Source organism: Cygnus olor, chromosome 11 (genome assembly GCF_009769625.2).
Source record: "Cygnus olor isolate bCygOlo1 chromosome 11, bCygOlo1.pri.v2, whole genome shotgun sequence".
In the NCBI taxonomy this organism is placed as follows: Eukaryota; Metazoa; Chordata; class Aves; order Anseriformes; family Anatidae; genus Cygnus; species Cygnus olor.
The window spans coordinates 10,689,254-10,709,293 of record NC_049179.1 but is presented as its reverse complement, the minus strand read 5'-3'; the positions used below and the strand labels follow the sequence as shown (position 1 = coordinate 10,709,293).

The following is a 20,040-nucleotide window of genomic DNA, read 5'->3' as shown; positions in this document are numbered from 1 at the left end:
CAGTCGGGAGCAGCACAAAAGGAAGCGCTTCCAGACAAACCATTATTGAAGAGATCAGCTATATATAGGCTGTACCAGCTCTGACTGAGCCAGTTCAAGAACTTTTAATGAAAGTGGTACGACTGCAGGTTTGCCCCTTCTCATTTTGCCTCTGCTGGGGTTCGCCCTCTGTTTGGAGCTGCCCACAGAGCAGATCCCTGCACACTCCCTCGCCCTGCCCAGCACAGACCTGCGTTTCGCTGCCTAAAGGTGTGGTTTCACACTTGGCTTACGCTGACCTAAAGCGTGGGCTGTCGCTAAAAGGCTCTGCCCTCCCAAGCTCGCCGGCTCACCGCCTACTTTGTGCTGGCTCTAACAAGCACAAGTGATTCTCAGCCTGATGCACTCCCAGATGTGGCTAAACCCCAGCTGACTGCAAACAGCACACCGGCACTTCAGCCAAAACGGCCCGGCCAGCCAACCCAACGAGACGATGACCATCAGAAGAGCAGCAACCTCTTCTGCTGAAGCAGCCCCCCCAGCTCCAGATACATCCCCATCCACTCCCCGCGAAGCAGATCCATTCTTGGTCCAACCACACTGATTTGGAGAACGTTCACCGTCCTGCTGTGGGACACAACCCTCAAGAATCATCTGCATCTAACGGGTGAGCAACCAAGAGCAGCGAGTAGGAAACGGGGCTTTATGGTACAGCAACAGCTCGGCCCCGGCGCCCTTACACAGCTTGCAACGAGGCTGGCTCCTCTGGGCCAGGCACCTCGGGACAGGAACTCACACAAAGGTCTCCTGAGAGAATTCACTGTGGCGAAAACATCAGGGAATTTCACAGTAAGAGCGTAAACAGAGCACTTCTCTCGTTAACCACAGGGAAAGGGGAAAAAAAACAACACTTGGTGAGAGAAGTGCATGGAAGTCCTGTCTGGATGCAGCTCAACCTCGCTGGTGTTAGAAGGGAAATGCAGAACTGTGACAAAAAAATGCAAATACCAACCACCCCTTCAGACCCTGCATTAGTCACAGACCTTGTGCTGACAGGCGTGCTATCTGCCCCTCGGGGTGAGGGCAACGAAGGAGCTCCAGCCCAGGAAACCCTGTAGAAACAGGCAGGGGAAGCTGTTTCCCTTCCACGGGAAAGCTGCCTTTTTCTCCCCCGGCCTTCCTCGAGCAGATCCGCCGAGGCTGGTGTACGGGAGAGGATGCCAAACCAGATGGAGCAGTGTGTCCTGGCAAATCCCCCATTTGTTACTAACAAATGACTTCTAGGCTGAGTGTTTGAAAAGCTCTCCCTCTCTCACAGATCTGCCAAGATGAGTTTGGATTTGCCCTGGAACAGCTGGGCATGGAGAGCAGAGCAGGGAGCAACCCACTTTTCCTGCGCTGTAGCAGGGTTTGGCAGCGCTGCCGGCAGTTAGGGGAGATTTACAGAAGCCTGACACTAGGAGTGGATCAACTGGAAAGTGTTTCCAGCCCCCTCATTTTACAACAGCGTGGGCCACGTTCGCCGAGCGAGAGAGATGTACACGCACTTAACTGCTCTGTGCAACACCCGCGCTGGGAGAGAAAGAGCTGCACTCGTCTGTGCAGCATGTAGACGCCCTGCTGCACTGATCTGGCATTGGACAGGTTTCTTCCTTTCTTTTTTTTTCTCTAAGCCACGTTACTTGACTTGCTTCCATGGCTCCACGCCGATGCCAAGGATTTTCATTTCCCATCTGCAGGGAGGGAGGATCTTGGAAGGTTACAAAGCGCCAATGTGAATATCCCCGGCCAACGCCTGGTGAGTGCGAAATGCTAGCCCAGCTTTATTGCTCTCGGTATCACACGGGCAACTGGTCGCTCTTCATAGCCAGGCATCTGACTTCCCCAGCAGCTCCCACACCAGCGGGGTCTCTGAAGCTCACCCCATCGAGCTGGGGGGGGACTCAGCCCCCTCCCAAACCCTCTGGTGACAGAGGTGGCGTGTCCCTGCTCCACGACACGTGGATCGGCCCCGGCTTCTTCAGCCAGGTTGCACATCCAGCATAGATGTGCCATGGAGGACTTGCTGCCTGCAGTGGCTTCCCGAATCCCTCCCAGGTGGACCTGAACAGCAGAGTGTCCCCCTCGCCCCTCTCACAGGCCCCCACAGTGGGGAATATCCTCATAACAGGCATCCAGACACTGGCAGACAAGTAGCAGCCAGGCTGCTTTCTCCGCTGACAGATTTCATCCAAAACCAGGCTCAAACCTTCAGTTCCAAACGCTTAAAGCTCAATCCAACCCCAAGGCTGAGATGGATGCCACAGCTGCGACTTGGGTTTACGCTTCCATGCCACAGCCTTTCATCTCCTCTCCCAGGGTACGTTTCTGTACGTGTGCCAAAGCTGCGCAGTCTCCGTGCCCCGCATTTTAAAAGCCTCGGCCCTTCCTCTGGCATCTCGCCCCCAGGAGGCAGGGAAGAGCGCCTTGGCGAGGGGCTCCCGTCTCAGGCTCCCTATTGTACCTACCCCAGAAGTCTCCTGCCCCGTTCTGGTGAGCAACAAAGGCGGAATATTCCTGCCTCCTGGGGCCAAGAAAAAGCCGTCATCCTTTCATCTGCTTACAGCGAGATGCACTCAGGTGCAGAAACGGGGGCTGCGCCTTCACAGGCGGCTGAGCCTCTCGAAGGGCCAGGCCCCGCTCTTCCCCTGCTCCCAGATGCACAGGCACGTCCCAGGGACTCACTGGTCCCTTCTGGCACGTTGATTCAACTCATTCGTCCCGCAGAAACTTAGGGAGGCTTCTGGCAAAGCCTGCGCCCATTGCTTCTCTTCAAATGTCTGCCTGCAAACTAAGCAGAGAAATGGCCAAATATTCTTTTGCCACGTGCATCACTAGGACCTAGAGCACAGCCTCTACCTGGTGCACGCGTAACTGGTGTTTGATGTGTTTAGAGACTACCTCCATGGACTTCATTCCCAAAGATCGCTAGAGCACTTCATATTTCCTAGCTGAAATCTCTCACTTGCTATTTAGTCCCACCACCAGCACCCTCCTGTAGCATTGTGCAGTCACCATCCCAGGGAACAGCAACGGAAAGAAGCCATCTGTAGACACCGTACCTACCATACCAGCGCCAGGCTATCTTGTCCAGCCAGCAACAGGACCACGACAGACATTGTGGCAGCACAGCAGGCTCTCCCCGCAGCTTAGCTCAGTGCTAGGAAATCAGTTCCCACCTGCCACGCTCTGAAGATGCCTCTCCTATCGGCGACTACTGGTTGACTTATGTTCTCATCTCAGCCAGTGGCACCAGGACGTGGAACACGTACATTTGTCTCTGTTAAATTTTCCACAGCTGCCCAAGTGCCTAATGAGTAAAAAACTTGTTTCTCAAAGTGCCTTTGGCACTTTGGATGGCTTTTAATGGCAGTTACACTCCTTGGCCACGCTGAGAAAGTTCTCCTTCTGTTCAGTTTTATGCAATTCTTCCCATCCAATTTCCTCCTCAAACAATACTCTGATTCCTCCCTCTCCCAAAAAACATTTCCCCAAGGCAATGGGGTTTCCATCCTACTGTTTTTATCAACTGTGTGCAGCTTTTCTGGACCAACAACTGACCCCTCAATGCTTCTGCTTTGGGCTGCAAGAGGTCAGCCGAGTCAGCCTACAACCTACAACACAGTAAGCTTAGGAGTCAAAGGAAAAAAAAAAATCTACTTCCAACTACCATGGCCCACAGACAGCAACTGCTACCCATCAGTGCTTCAGCAAATGTGAGACTTGTAGGAAAAGGCCAAAAGCCAAATCTGGAGTGCCACAGAAAGAAGACAGAGCATATCCCCAGTAAAGAGGGCATGCAACAGCTTTTTTTTCTTTAAATAAAACTCCAAGGTGAAGAGAAAGGGCAAACTGCACTCTCTCACTGCAAGAGGCCAAGAATCCAACCTAACCAGGAGTTTTCATGGGGGATGTTTCTTTCCAGTGCACTCGTCATATTAATCTTGTACGTGATAAGTAAGACAGGTGCCAGTACTCCAGGGCTCTGGCATTGCCTCTCCAGGGAATCAGTTCGGCATTTAGGAGAAGGTGGCTAAAAAGGCTCTCCACAAGCCCAGAGGCCAGGCTGCCCCTCAAAAAGGGAAAAAAAACACCCTCCAGCTCTGCGGATAAGCCAGAAAGCTCTACAGAAAGGGGTTGCACTATGTAACGACAGCGTAAAAAATAATTTAGTCTCCTTCCAGTCCTTCTGCCACCTCGTAGCAGGCTTGCAACACGGCTGTTGGGAGGACGGTGGGCGCCGTGGGCTGCAAACAGCAGGCACAGTTTGCCAACTGCTGCTCCAGCCCACGTCTCCGCGCAGTCGAAAGCCCCACGTACACTCCGCATGCGGCTGCGTCAGCGCAACCACCGCCCTCCTTGCTCACCCCAGCCACAAGCAGATGTAAACTCCCATCTCCGCAAGCACGCCACTCAGGCTTCCATTTGCTGCTAACAGGTTTGTAAGATCCTAGCTGTGAAGAGATTAGCAGGGAGGAAAAAAAAAAAAGCAACTACAACAAAAAACAGATCTCAAGGCAGCTTAACACACAGAGAGAGCTCGAGGTTAAATGGAGCATCTGAGCACGAGCTGGAAAAGGGAGCTGTGTGCTGGGCTCCTCCAAAAGCCAGCCACCAGATTCGCCAGCGCCCGCCCTCTCTCTGGAGCCAGCGCTTTGAACATGCATTAAGTGGCTATCAGATGTCCCCAACAGCCACCCCAATCAGGCTGCAGGCAGGGATAATTGCTAATGAATGTTCCCTACACTTTGTTTTTGCTGTCCCTCATCTCCCATCACCAGCTTGTCAAGGCCAGAAATAGCAGCAGGTCTGCCTTGCCTCCCCACTCCACAGCCCACAGCAAAGAGCAAAGGAGGAGCTCGGAGTCAGCACAGAAATGAACCCATCCTCTCTGACATTCAAAGAAAAATTTGTATTTCTCTGCAGTTTTTCCCCCACCCATCTGTTAAGGTAACTATTTTTTCCCCTAATTTTCCCCAGCTGGGTGTGGGTGCCATGCAGGGTTGCCCAGACCCCACTGGACGTTTTTCCTCCCAGACGATACCCCTGCTTTCCTCCCGTTTCTCCCTTGCTGCCTGTCCCTCCCAGAGCTCCCAGGGCGAGCGGCTGGCTGCCGGGCGAAGCAGGACGGACGCTGTTTCTTTGGGAACCTGCAAGAGCGCTGCCCTCGGGCCAGCCCGCTCGCACCCTCCTGCCCTCTATTTCTTCACCCCTCTCCCTAAAGCTGCATTTGCTCGAACCCAAGCGCCTCGAACAGAAGGCAGGGGACTGAAGCAACCAAAGGAAAACGTGCCAGGGGAGCAGAGCCGTCGCTAACTAGATGAGCTCTGCTCCGGTGAATCCAACGCAGGAACAAAGGCGCCGCGTGCGACGGAGCAGAGGTTCTGCGCAGCACAAAGCGCAGAGCAAAAACATTCCCCGGCAGCTCCGCTGGTGACCTTTCGGGCCCCTCTTTCAGTCTTATTAAGACACAAAAAGCCGAAGGAAACAAACAGGAGCCGCGCAGGAGATCGAAGGCTAAAAATACCGTGTGGAAACAGCCCCGGCTTCCCCCCCCCCCCCGCCTCAAACCCAGAGCTCTGCAATGCGGCCTGCTCTCCTCGCTCGCTGAGCGCGGCGGCACAGCCCATCGCGTGCAGGCCCCGGCAGGCGGCCCGGCTTCGCCGGAGCGCGGCGGCGGAGAATTGCACTCTGGAACCTGTAGTCCCGCTGGGCCGGCCGCCCTCGCTCCATCTTACGACCGCTGGGGCAGGGGGGCCGCTCGGGTGACCCCAGCGGAGCACAAAAAGGAGGTCGCGCCGAGGGGACGGAGGCGTTCCGCGGGGTGAGCGGCGGAAGCGGGTGAATCATTTTCCTGGCATGCCTCCTCGGAGCGCTGCGAGGGAAACGCAGCCGGTGCTGCCAGGCAGCGCTGGTCCAGGCCACCAGCTCGAGCCCTGGCCTTCGCTTCCCCCGCTGCTCTCTAAGAGCTTCAAAATAAAAGAGGCAGCACTGGAAAGCAAGGCTGTCTGGAAAGAATAAAAGCGAGCAGAACCCATGTGTTGGCAAGAGCGCTTGATTATTCCTCACCGTAAAACACATTCAAGAAGAAAAAAAAAATCTTGGCAGAGACGGTGTCCCTCCAAAAGAGCTGGGCTGCTGTAAGCAGGCCCGCGCGCAGCAATAAATCAGCCTCCCCCAGCAGGCAGAAACACGCACTGGGCTCTTCCCAGAGCGCTCCAAGAGTTACGAGAAGCTGCTGGGCCGCGCGCGAGCGAGGGGAGCAGGAAGCAGAGCAGCAGAGCGCTCCCCGGGAGGCGAGGGCGAGCGCTGAGCCGCGTGCCTGCGAGGGGGAAGGCTCGGGGAGGTCTGCGAGCGCGTCCGGCCTCCGCGCAACTTCCTTCACCCAGTTCTCCTCGTGATTTGTGGGAAAGGCAGATCCACTCTTCTTTCATGCCTCATAAGCTTCATAGCTGTCAGACTAACATAACAGGTAATTAACTACTAAACAGCCATTTTCTCCTCCTCTCCTGAGGGAAATTGCTCACCATCCAGCTAGAAAATGTTTCTTTAGCGGTTTGCAAAAAGAGAAAAGAAACTCAGTAGTTCCTGGCAAGCAACAGGGCTGCTGCGGCCAAATGGGGGCATTTATGGCAATGCTTGCGGCATGGACGCTAGTCCCTGTGCTTGTAGGATTCAGGAGAAACACAGTCCTCAAAACTGAGAACGAGGGCACTTATCTAGCTGTGTAGCTGCCAGTGCTGCAAACTCCCCGATTCCAGTTCGTGCGCCATCAGCAATAACCCAGTGCCCTGCTCACAGCTGCCCTGCGGGCTGCAAAAGAGCGGCTTAGGTACAGCTGCAGACAAAACGGATCCAGTGCTTGAAGCTCAGTCAACAGCCCTGCGATCAATCAGCAGGTAGGAGTTATTTAACACCAAGCAAAAAAAATTCCCCCGTTTCTCGCTGTGTGCGGGTCCAGCCTTCGGTGACAGACAGCCCCAGCGGCGTCCTTCCTTGTCGCTCGTCCAAGGACAGGCATGTTGAAGCAGCTTTTCCCCATCTGTTGTTCTGACAGCGGTCGTCTCCGCCGCCTCGTTACACGGACGGTCACTTTCAGGGATTATCTAACCAATCTTCGCAAACCAGCCTGCACGCTGAAGCGCTCGAGGGCACAGCAAAGACGACTCCGACTGGCAGCAGGAGCCACCACCTGAGCCAAGGGACGCTCCGTGCGGCCTCTTCCCGGCGGCCAGTTTCGGGAAGTGCTCTCAGAAGACCAAGTGCTTTGCTGTGAGTTTTGATCTCCCTCACAACAGGGTCTTGCATCACGCTTCCAACTTTCAGCAAGCATTCAGCCATCATCTTTTAAGGACCCATTCCCGCTGCCTCAGCCCGGGCCAAACAGGCTTCTGGCCCATGACAAACACAACGTTTTCCTAAACAGAAATCCCAAAGCAGATCCAAATTTCTAGAAATGCCAAATTTTATAGCCTGAGGCAGAAACATCCAGTACTACAGCCTTGAGAACAGGCACCTGAGGAGATCGGCACGCAGCTCTTGGGCAAAGACCACCGCAGAGATACAGAAGGGAAGGCTGGGTTAGAAAAGGGATGCTCAGCCACGTTTGATCCAAATCAAGCGAAGAGGCAAAAGAAAAAAGCAGGATGGCAAAAAACAAAAACAAAAGCCGGCAGCCAAACTTTTGTTTGAAAGCCTGTCAGGTCTAGACTGCAACGTGTGAGGAAGGAACAGCTCAAAACCACAGCTGCTAATGGTTATGGATTTGGCAATCAAAATGTCTTTGTTAAAAAAAAAAAGTTAACTGCCTTACTATTGAGGTTACAAACCGCAGCCTTGATGCATTGTTGCAGTCAACATCCTCCCTGCTGTTTTTGAGAGCTTACATCTGCTGCTGGCAGATAATGTGCTGGCATAGGCTCCCTTCATGAGAATGCACAAGGAATTTTGCTAGCCTGCCTTCCTTTCCCCTTCTTCCCACAACGATGCCTGTCAGTTGTTGCCTGTTCTGCCCCTCGCATGCCTAGCTGGTACGCGAGCAGATGCGCAGGCAGCAGGGATGGCAAGCTGGGATCCCCGCAGGATCCTGCCCCCGGACGGTCTGATCCATCCAGTGGGTGTTCTCCACCTCCCAGCCCGGCCCGAGTTGTGCTTCTACACCACAAGCTGTACTTTGATTCAAAGGGCAGGGGAAGCAATTAAAATGTAATAACTAATAACAGGACTTTGAAATGTAGATTTAATATTTAAGCTCGTTCTGGTGCGCTCGATTTTAAGCGCTGAGCAGTCTGCCAGGGCCCCGGTCCTCAGGGAGACCCGGGGAACCCAACAGTGCCAGCAAAGGCAGGGCACGTCGCATCCCCTCTGCTCTCCCAGAGCCAGCATGCAACACAGGACCCAGAGCCACCAACACCCTTCTGCGGCTCAAATCTCAGCCCGAGAGAGCACCCGCCCATGGTAAACCTACGAGCAGCGCAAGAAGGGCCCGAGACATTTATAGAGTGCCTGACGACCATCGGGGGAAACTGGGTGGACTTGGAAAAATATTCAGTAGTGTAACAGGCTCAGCTGAAAGAACCATTCCATCCTCCTGTGCCAAGGGACCGTGGAGGCAGGGCTAACCTCAGCTGCAATGCAGCCCCACTGCTCACGCTGTCAGACGAAACCACGGCAATAAGGAGGAAAGAGGCAAAAGGGGGGGGGGAAATGAGGGGAAACCAGGGCACCTGCTTCTGCTCAAGCCACTCAGAGCACCTGCACCTTGCTAGATGCAGCCAGGCATTTTCAATCAGCTTCATAAAATCCTTACCCCTCGCTTTGAAACTCTGATTTATGGAAGACCAGCACAGCCAAGCTCAGCAGGTGAGGAAGATTATTTGAACTTTGAAAAATCTAACTTTGGTGAACACAGCTCTGCGCAGATAAAGCGTCCACATCCCTGCCCTGCTTTATTTCAGCAACCGCCACTCCCCACCGTGACCCTTGCTGCTACCCCCCGAGGAGGCACGACGCCGGCGGCAGGCTGCCTGTGCTATCGATTCACTCACACCAACGCTGCGCCGCTTCTCACGGTCGAAGGTGTGACAGAACCAGGATATGCATCTGAATGGCCGGTCTGCTCGGGGTTAGGAAATCGATGCCATGCAGATGAAAGCTGAAGCAAGCGTAGTCCTCGAGCCCTCGCAGGCTTACGGCAGCAGCTGTATTTTGTAGCTGCCAGCGCCCTCCCCACCCATTTAGGGTTACCACCTAAAACATGGTCACGGCTCAGCCCAGTGGAACTACGACTGGAAAGCCAGGGCGCAGGGCACCTGAGCAGCAGCCAGGCTTGAGGTTGATTTTATCTAATCCTTGGTTTCAGGATTAATAAAAACCAAACAGCAAGAAGAAGGCAAGTATCAGTGACCACATCTGAAAGAAAAAAATTCCCAGATCACTGACTAGTTTGTTAAAAATGGTAGCAGAGGCTAAGTCCACAGTCATCATTAATTAAGTCATATGCTTCAGCCTTGGCTTCGTTTTTTTCCCTAGGGTCTATGAAACCAGAGGAGAGGGCAAGCTAGCCTCTATCATTCGATTTCTTTGGCATGTTAATGCATTCCTAAATTAATCATCATCAAGTGACAATCTCTCCTTCATCTTAACAGACTGAGCAGTGGCCTCAGTAAACCTGCTGGCTTATGCAAGGCAGCTGGAGCATTAGAACAGCCTCTGATGAAAACCAAAGCACTTCACGTACGGAAAAACTCCCCCGTCTCTTACCATCTATAATCCAAACCAGCTGCATGCCTACTCTGCTCTGCTTCTATAACCAAGAACCAGAGGTGCTTTATGCCGTGAGGAAGTACAGTGAGAAACTGAATAAAGATATGCGTCACCTGTAGGGCCCTGCAAGCCAGACTAATGCCTAATACCACTGGATCTTGCATCAGGCTCCACGTGAGAGACAAATTCAGCTTAGGAGAACTCAGGGACCTGTAAAGTCCAAAGGCCTTTCTGTCGGTTGCAATCATTAACAGCCACCTAGATATCTTTCCTTCTGTAACAATCTGATCTAGTCCTCAAAACCCTGATACCCTGCTAAAAATCATGCATTGGCAGAGGTGCAATAACCAAGCCTCGGGAACCAGAAGGCAAACATCCCGTTGGCAGGGGAGAGCAAAGGTGTTTCCTGCCAACGCGTGCCGGACAGCCACACCACTACAAGACAAAACATTTGTCTCGCTTGCAGGCCGTGCTAGGAAGCCTTTACGTTAGGGAGAAGGTCCTCGTAAAAAGTCATACTTAAATCTCTACATATTTATACTGTTCTCCAAAGTACACTTCAGTGTATGCATTCACGTTTCTCCCTCTCATTAACCTATTTCTTGGGAAAACACTACTAGCATGCTATTGTTCCTTCATCTGCAGATAATCTAAAAAGGCACCTTCTGGATTCTAAATACAGAAAATTTCTACCTCCCTTCTTCACTCCTATAGGAGAAATTAAATCGAGCCCTGTACACTCGTTGCCCAAGCCTCATTTTTCTGCTGCTATTTTCATTGGGGAGGGAAGAGGAGGACAAGAGATTAAATGTAAATTTCCTGAGGGGGTAAGAAGGAGCCTATTTAAATGATAGTTGCAATCTCGTGGCACAAAAATAGCTTAGACATGTTCCCTTGTGCAGATTTAGGACACTAAACGATCACCTCGGAATGAAAAATAAACACTTTACTCCCGTCAAACATAATTACCTGATATTTTAATCCAAGATTATAGCTACCGCTAGGTATCAGTATCTGTGTGTGCTTGCATTTAAAATAAGCCCAAACACACCTATCAACTACTAAAATAGCAGCAACGGAAATGTTCTTTTTCCAGTTAAAAATCACAGCTTCTCTGATCAAAGTCATTAGCAAAATGAACGTGGACTTCAGAGCACATTAAAGCAGCATAAACGTAAATCGTTCTGTGCTTGCTTTAGACTCTTGCCAAGCCCTGCCTGCACCATCCCGTGTTTCCCCAGTTACCGCTGCTGAAGTCACCGACACCTAATGCAGGAAAAGAAAGGCAGCTCCTTGCTCTGCTCGAGGTGTCGGTGACGTCAGCCCGCAGCAAGGAAAAGCGGTCGTTAACGCTCAGATCTTGACAGGGGAAAAGTTTCCAGGTCACCTTTCGCGCCGAAAAGCGTAACAAAGGGATCATTCTGATCTGAACCAACGCTTTTTGGGTGGCTGCCATTAATAAGAGGAAATGAGTTCAGAAATGAGTCCAGAAGGCACTCCAAGGAGGTGAGAGATGTCTAAAGCTCCACTGGAAATACTGAGATTTAAGAGCCACACGGAGGGATCTCCTGGCACCAGCTAACCACCCACCCTCAGCAGTGAGCTGGAATCAGAAAGCAGCTTTTGCTCCACTCCCCCGTCCCTGTGCACAAAGCAAGCTACCCCAAGTACCCTGGGTGGACTCTCCTACTCGGTAATAACTTGGGCTCCGAGAGCAGCCTCTATCCAAAGATCAGAGCACAGCTTTGAGCTACAAAATTAGGTGTATGTAATCTCCGACAGGGAAGCAGTGCTTTATTTGACACGTGGGAAAGACACCCAGAGGAACTGATTTAACTAGTCCACACAGTAAGTAGCACAACTGGGATTAGGGCAATGTCATCTGACATGATGCTGACTTTAATCACAAGGACATCTCTCCTCAGAAAACATCTTCCTCTGCTCCCTGCCAGCTACTGCATACGAGATCTTGTTCTGTCATCACTTTTCGCACAGCCCTGCAGATCTGCAAAGCACTTCAACAAAGTCAATCTGTCTTCAAACACTGTGCACAGGGGAGAGCTGCAGGGCAGACCCCTCCAAAGGGGTTACACGAGGCCAGACGTGTGTGTCCAGTAATAATGCGGATAAACAACCAGTCCCTAATAAGGCAAGCTCTCGTGGCAGAGATTTGGTTAGCGCAGCGTTCTGTGAAAAGAGGCACCATTGCTTGATTTTGGTTTTTGAGCACGTGTAAAAAATATTAAACGATGATAATGATAGAAAAATACTAGCAGGGTGCCACTAACATCTTCATTAACAACCTGACAGAGGATGCAAACAGCAAGGAAATTAAATCTGCAGATGGTACTAAACAGGGAGTGGATGACAACATCAAAAGGACAGAGAAATAACAGAAAAGTCACAGGAGGGACGGACCAGGAAGAGTCTCCTTTGCTTATGGGAAAGAATGGTCATAAGAGTCAAAACAAACTCCCGTGGCTGCTGAAAGAGGCAAGGCCACCATCAACAGACAACGAGCACGACAGGAAACTATTTCATCTTCAGCTGGTGGGTATAATCCACAAATGTGGTTTGCCCTGTACTTGTGAAATGGTTTCTTCTGGAAAACGCAGAAGCTTCACATAAAAGTTGGCAAAGACAAGAGGTGTGAGTCTAAGCACAGCGCTTGAAAAGAGCTCTGCTGTGGCTTCATCTCCGAGAGGTCCCTGCTGCAGCACCACGTCACTTACCCGCTAACATACTGCGGGTCTTGAGAAAATTGGCAATGTTTTTGCATGCTGTAAGTGGGGGGGGGGGTGGAAATCAACATTCTCCTTTCCTGCTCCCCCAGAAGCTCGGAGGAGTCTTCGTACACAAGAAATTGCTGGATTACGCTGCTGACAAGTGGCTTCGGTGCTGCTTGCTGATGAACCTCAGCTGAATCATCAGTGTGATCAACAGGGATTTCCTGCTCCCAGCGAAATCCAACTCGGATTTCTGAGTTGGCGCTCCACACATTTTCGTCTTGCTAGCACTTGCAATTAAGTTAATCTCAGCTTCTTTCAGATGCACTTGCTGCTCATGCTACTCCAAAACACACATTTTCTCAAAAACCAACTTCAGAAGGATGCTCGCATCTCCGAATTCAATCTTACAAGCTAGAGAAACGAACACTGCATATAGCGAGCCTGGGAAAAAGATTTACAAAAGCACCCAAAGAAGACAACAAATTAGGAATTATAAAAATTTTGCAATATAGGAGCAGCAAAAAGCTGTTGAGATACAAACCTGCATGTGCCATGGCTTTGTGGCACCAAGAAGAGAAGAAAATCTGTTGCCCGTAGGCCTCATAACAGCGCTCCTGGAATATGCTACTCTTTTCCTAGTACCTCTGCAGCCAAATTGTGTCAGCAAACTGGGAGGAATTTATAGGGAACATTATTTATTGTGAGGTTTCTCTGTGGGAAGATTAAAGACTAGTTACCTATAGCTTGATTTCAAGATTTTAAGAAGTTGTAGCTGCCATTTTACCAATGCCTAAAGAACAAACTCCCTAAAGAACAAACTCACAAAGGAAGAGGAGGAATGGTGGTGGATAGTGCAAGATACACGGGGAAAAATCCTACACTGACCCCAATGTCCTTTCCTCTTCTCTCTGCCAAGGTTTGCTCCCATACAAAGGCCAAATACGTGCAGATTGTTGTAATCCAGTCCCAATGCTCCCTCTGCTGCTCGTACTCTAACCTCTCCCCCTTCCTGAGAAAACTGCCCCTGAATGAACAGAGACGCAGCCTCATCAGAAATATTCTCTTCATCTGTAGTTTCCAGGCATCTCTCGTAACTTCTGCTTGACAAAACCTCAGGGGTTATGGGAAGGCCAGAAAAGCACTTCACGAGAAACAGCCCCCAACCACTGACGCCTCTCCAACTCTTCATGGCTAGGAGGCACCCACCAGCCTGGTGCGTTCTCCTCCTCTGGCCCAAATAATCCATTTATTCTTTCTCAAAAGCCAGTCTTATTCACTACCAAGCCCTACGTGTCTGTGTCTGGTGACTGCCATCAGACCAAGCCTGAGCTGTACAAGGGGCAGCGGAATGAACAGACACGATGCAGTATCAAGAACAGCCCTGCTGTGCATGGTACTAAGCACAGGCTTTGTTAAGTTAATAAAATGCGCCCTGAGGAAAGCAGCTGCTCCAGATTTGGGCTATGGAGGCAAGTCACAGCATCACAGAACAGACTCAGACCCCAGGAGGCCTCTGGACCTCCTGATCAAAGCAAGGTCAACACCGAATTCAAGCGAGGTCTCTCAAGGCTTTGTCCTGCCAGGTCTTGGAAACCTCCAAGGGTGGAGACTGCACAACCTCTCTGGGCAAGGCCTGCTCTCACGGGGAAATATGTTGTCTTAAGTCACACTGAAACCTCATCTTCCAATTTACAACCTCTGCCCTCATCCTCCTGCCACACACATCAGAAAAGAGCCTGGCTCTGTCCCTCCGTAAGTTCCTGGTAGGCAGTGGAAGGTCTCTGCAAAGTCTTATTCCTCAGCCCATCCTCAGAGGGTGTGTGCTCCAGCCCCTGACCGCCTCGGAAGCTGCCACTGGACTCACTTCAGTTTATCAGCCTGCTTTGTAACCACAGCAATCCAGGCGTGGTTTAAATGATGCTGAGCACCAGGGAATAATCACTTCTGATGGCGATAATCCTGCTGCTGATGCAGCCCAGGATGCTGCTAGTTCCAGAACTCCACCTTGCCCTCCAGGCCACTGCTAAATCCATTAAACAGGAGGTTTGAGGAAAAAAACCCGAGGAACACCACCTGCAGCTTGCCTCCAGGGAGGTTACAAGCCAACCACCACCACACTTGGAGCTGAATGGCCCAGCCAGTTTTTAACCCTGGCAGTCCACCTCCCCAGGCTATAATGGCTCATCTCGGATACATGCACGTTGCAGGGGATCCCACAGAAAGCCTTGCTAAATACAGAGTAGAAGACATTCACTGCTCTAACCATTTGATCATAGAAGGCAGCCAGATTAATGAAGCATGACTTACCCTAGGTAAATCAACATTGGCTATTCCCAGTCTCTTTTGTCTGCTCCAAAATGGCTTCCAGGAGCCATTACAAGAGCTCTAGCAATTTCAAAGGACCAAAGTGAAGTTGGCAGGCCTGAAGTGCCTGGGATCATCCCTCTTGCCCCTTCTAAAAATGGATGTAATATTCACCTTTCTCCAGGTATTGGGGTCCTCTTCTGATCTCCACAACCTTTCAAAGACAAGAGTGGCCTCAAAAACATCTGCCAACTCTCTCAGCAATTTTGGATGCGCAACATCAGCACCCACAGACCTGTACAGGCTGAGATTTCGAGACATTCCTAACTCAACACCCCTGCACTACGGGTAGCTGCTGTTCTCCTTGAACCTTGCCGCTAGGGACAAGGTCTCGGGGAGACCTCGTTGCTGAAGCCTCAACCATACCTGTGTCCCTGGTCACCAAATCACCTGCTTCATTCAGCAGAAGCCCCACTTAAGCCTCCCTTGGGTGTCTTGACCCACTGTTTTCTCCAGCTTCCCCCCTTCGCTGCACCTAGGGGCTCAGGATGTCGACAAATCACTGTAATACCTGCAGTCTCTGCTGGCCGCACTCAGGGAGTGGTTCGCTGTCCTCCAAAACCAGCCAGACAGGTACTTGACCCTTCCTAGTGCAGAGTCCTCCCCAAGATGGGAAGATCAATATAGTTATCCGGTCTGGCTAGGCAAAACTTTGAGCCATTCTTCCTGTCAGGATCCCATGAAGTTTATTTAAGAGAAACAATCGGTGCTTTAGAAGAAGTCACATCCACGTGAGATGTAAGCTCCCTGAATTTGCCAAACGAGGATGAAAACCAGAAATACATTAACGCACGCCCATTTTCCACAGTTCGTCACAGCCACAGCATTCCGGGGCACATCTGTCTGTGCAGCAAGGGAAGCAACAGCTGTCAAGAGCCACTGCAGCATGGTCTCTCAAGCTAGCGTTGGTTTAATTAAACAGCTACAAGTCCTTATTGAAAAGAGTGTCACAGCATGTGAGACACTAGTTCCAACGCAACCGTCTCGCTGCCAGAGAGGCTGGCCGGAGACCGAGTCTTTATTAGCCCACCGCGCCCTTCCAGCGCTGCTCAAACACATTACCTTGCACAGCCGCTGGTTAGCCATACGGGACCGCGTGGTAGCAGCGTCTTCTCTCATCTTGCTTTAAGATTTTTATTCACCGCCTTCTCTAGAGCATCTCACAGAAGTAAGTCATACCACTTGAAAAGTTTGCTGCTAATGCAGGCTTGTAAAGGTCTATTTGCTGTACTTACCTGCTCATTAAATTGCTCTTGTGATAAACAATCAGTTATGTCCACACAGCCTAGGAGGCACCCCGAGGGATAATCGCTTGGAAATTCCACATCTGCATCAAAAGAAACATCTTTTAAGGGCTCCACATCCCTACACACACAGCTGGGGTCCTTCCAATCCCCAGGCGCCCTTCCCTCCCTGCATGCACTTGTACTTTCTGAAGCACAAGAAAACAAAGCAATTTTAACACTCCGTAGTTCTTTTTTCCATTTTTGGAGTAGAAAGAGCACACCGCGCAGGACAGCCTAGCACTAAGGCTCTGTCATAAGCCACACGTGCTGATAAAGTTAAAGGGTGTGCACAGCTCTCCTCACACATCCTGAGCCTGGCGTGTGCAGGGCTGGGGGTTTTCATCAGCGTGCCCTGCTCTCAAGCTTTGATGCTCCATTTTACCAGTCTCAGTTTGATAGCTCAGGGGGGATCTTAAGGGATCAATCCGCCCCAGCAGGCCACAGACAGCAACAGCCAAACATCCACACAGACCCACAACCAAAGCACTCATTTGCTTCCAAGCACAGCACGAGGTTTCACAAAGTAAACTTGCACATCGAAGCAAATGAAGAGGAAGGGTCAAGAACAGAATGAAGCTCAGGATCCTCACCATAACAGGATGAGGGCTGGGAGAAAGAATTACATACACAACCTTCTCTGCTTCGCTTCCGAGAAAGGAAGACGTAGTGCAGGAAAAGCTCCTTGCTCTGAGGAGGCAGCAGACAATCATGCTGCATGACTTTAAGTTGGGCGATGTGCAGGAACACTGCACAAACAGGCGTGCAGTGCAGCCACCCGCATTCACCTACCCATGTGAGAGAATAACACCACGGTAACCTGCAGCTTTTCCATCCTGATTCCCACAAGGTCAGAACACATGAAAAGCCTTTAACATCACTGTGAACAGACTGAAGCACAAGCCACTTCACGCACACACAAGCACACACTCAGTATCTTATTGCGTGAGCCCAGAATAAAATAAAGTCCTTTGCTGTCATAAGTTACCACAGAAGTCAGGTGCAATTTGTCAGTGTTTGTGCTTGGAGCATCTGACCAGTCTAAGGACGAGCTAAAGTCTGCTGCCGTACCCATTCAGCTGATGAAATGCAGAAAGGATGAAGAGAATTCCAAGAACAGAAGGTTAAAAAGTGAAGCAGTAATAACTGCTCAGCAGAGAGAGCTTTCTGACACTGCTCATTACGTGGCTCAATGTACCAAATAATACAAAGATCCAAGGAGAGAAGTTCACCTTTCCGGAGCAGCATTCTGTAGGTGGTCTCCAGTTCAGAGATCTCCTGAGGGGAAGGTCTTTTAGCAGTAGCTGCAATCCATAACCGCCCTCTATGAGATGTGTACCAGGTCCTGCCCTCCACCCTAGAGAACAAAGGAGAATTTAGGACTTAAATTTCAACAGAAATCCCACACGGACAGATTTTCAATCTATAGTTTCGCTATGTAATTCCTGTTGCTAAGCATTGCCCTGACTATATAAACCTCAAGCAACTCATCAGCACTACAGAGAAAAGCTGAGAGGGGCAAGAAATAACGCCACAAGCAGAGCATGTCCTCATTCCTTTAGAGTAACAGCAAGAAGGGACATCAATCCCCTGCAAATACAACAGTATGTCGGATGTGAGCAGGACAATCTGCTCATACAATTTGCCTTCAAGCTCCAAAAGTTACGCACAGTGAGCATGCAGTCTAGGGACTAATAAAGGACCACAAATCCGTATGAAGTAGTCGTTAGCGGCAGCTCTCGGGGATCCCAGCATGGGCACTCGACATCAATGCTGCGGCTGTACCAGAGCAGCTGACAGCATCCCCAGCCCACCTCGATGCAGCTAAGATTTTTGGCATCTTTATCTGGGGAAGTGAAAAAGCTTTGCTCTCTAACATGAAACATTCTTTGAAGGAAAGGAGAATAAAGACTAAAGAAGAATCCTTGTTCTACATTAATGGCAGGAAAGGCGAGTTAACATGCCAGAGATGCCCCAGGTTGAAGGAGCTTCTCGTTGGAATCCGATTCCTAGGCCAGAGGGGAAAGGTGATGGCAAGATGTGGGGTGTTTGTTTTTTGACTGTCTTCTATAACAAAAGCCGGTGCCACTATCAGCTTATTTATGATGGACAAAAAGACCAGAAGAACATTTTCATCTTATTTACCTTTCAAGTCACAGAAAGGTATGCCCTGACTATACTCCAGAAACCTCAGCCCCTCTCTAAATTTACCCTCTATAAGAAGCTTGTACCTTCCAGCTTAGCTACTTTCATGAAAAACAGATTCACCAGCCTTCTCCAACCACCAGTATGCTGGATAAGGAAGCACAGCTTCCCGTTTTATACATCCCTCACAGTTGTTTTCCTCTCAAGAAAAGGAATGTTTCGAATTAGAGTGCTAGATAAGCCCGTGGATTAACAGCTGGCAAAAACCAGCTCTGTACAGTCACTGTACAGAGCGAGTCTGCAAAGGTCCTCTGAGGAACTTCACATCTTGCAAGATGTGAAGCAAGAGCTGGTCAGGGTAAGCCACAGTTCACGCCACCCCTTTACCTTTTGATTCCTCTTGTGAGCAAGGACGCCCACGGCTGGTGCATGCTGAGGCACCAGCCATCATCTGAGATCTCCTGCAACTCTCGATCCTGAATCCGCAACCTGTTCCGCCCCGAGCCAAGTTCATCTCCAGCATCCATGGACCGGATGGCTTTCCTGTGTGGGAGCAAACCAGTTTGGTCCACCCACTTCAGTGTTCAAAATAAACAAGAAAAAGGTTAGTACCTCTCTAGTACCAATGTACATATATCAAGTGCAAATACTATTTGAAGTTTCCCTTCCCTTAAGGACAGCGTTAATATTCTTATGGGGATCGCTCTTTCTTCCTTACAAGCAGGATGCCGCACTTACACGCCATACTTTGGCGGAAGGAAAAGCAAGGTAGTGAATCCACTGCGTGGCTCTTCCTTTCTATTCACTGCAGCTAAACGATGGATTTAAAGAAAAAAACTGCATGCTGGTGTCTCAAAGTATTCATAGGAAGATACAAAAAAGCATAATCACAGCTGACAACACCCAAAACTGGTAATCATCCAATTTCCAAAATGCTTAGCACATACCCATCATGTCATGATTGAACTGGAATTAGAGGCTAGAGATTATGCCCACTGAGAACTGGAAATCTGGAGAAAAGGCTTCATTAACAGAGCTGCTAAGTGACACTGCCTTAGGAATTCTTCCAAACTCCTGAAGAGGAGGCAGGAGACTAAAACCCAGATAAACCAAACCTCTCAAGAGCTGGGAACAGAGTAGGGCACTGGCAAACCTCTATCTCCAACTCAGATGGCTAATGAGGATCTCTGAGACAGAGGAGGAATGAGGAGCTACTACAGACATGCTAGAATTCACAATTCTTAAGCTCAGCTCTCCCCAGATTAGCCAGCTCTCTGGTGTAGAACATCCATCCCATACTGACCAAAGGAGCAGGCTGAAGAAGATGGGGATTCACTAAAACACCAGAACTCGGAGTCATCTTTGCTTCTGGGCTCCAGGCTGGCTTGCTCAGTGTGCCGCAGTTAATGGCTTCAATGGTTTCATCCAGTCTGCAAATACAAACAAGAGGCATGAGAATTCCTTGCTTCCCTCTGGCAACATCTCCCTCCTCCCTGCGCAAACAATTCTGACCCAAGGCTTTTTTTGTTTGTTTGTTTGTTTTGTTTTGTTTTTTTGTTTTTTACCACCTCCCCTAACTAGACAATTTCCTTGCTTAATTTGAACAGCCAGTCTTATCCACCACAGAAACTCGGCCTGGTTGGAAGCTGTGACTACTTGGTTCTGGTGAGATAGTCCTCCAACATCTCTTTCCAGAGCGGCTTTATTTTTAACAATGCCAGCTCTGTGCAAGTCTC

General features: G+C 50.2%; 1 protein-coding gene across 1 annotated transcript in view; it reads right to left on the bottom strand.

Annotated features, from left to right (window-relative positions):
- Positions 1-20,040, bottom strand: part of TRIP4 (thyroid hormone receptor interactor 4) — a 32,295-nt gene that overhangs the window by 4,199 nt on the left and 8,056 nt on the right. Inside the window, 4 exon segments of the mRNA XM_040569888.1 lie at positions 16,112-16,203; positions 17,392-17,516; positions 18,692-18,879; positions 19,608-19,734. Coding sequence (XP_040425822.1) covers positions 16,112-16,203; positions 17,392-17,516; positions 18,692-18,879; positions 19,608-19,734 — 532 coding nt within the window.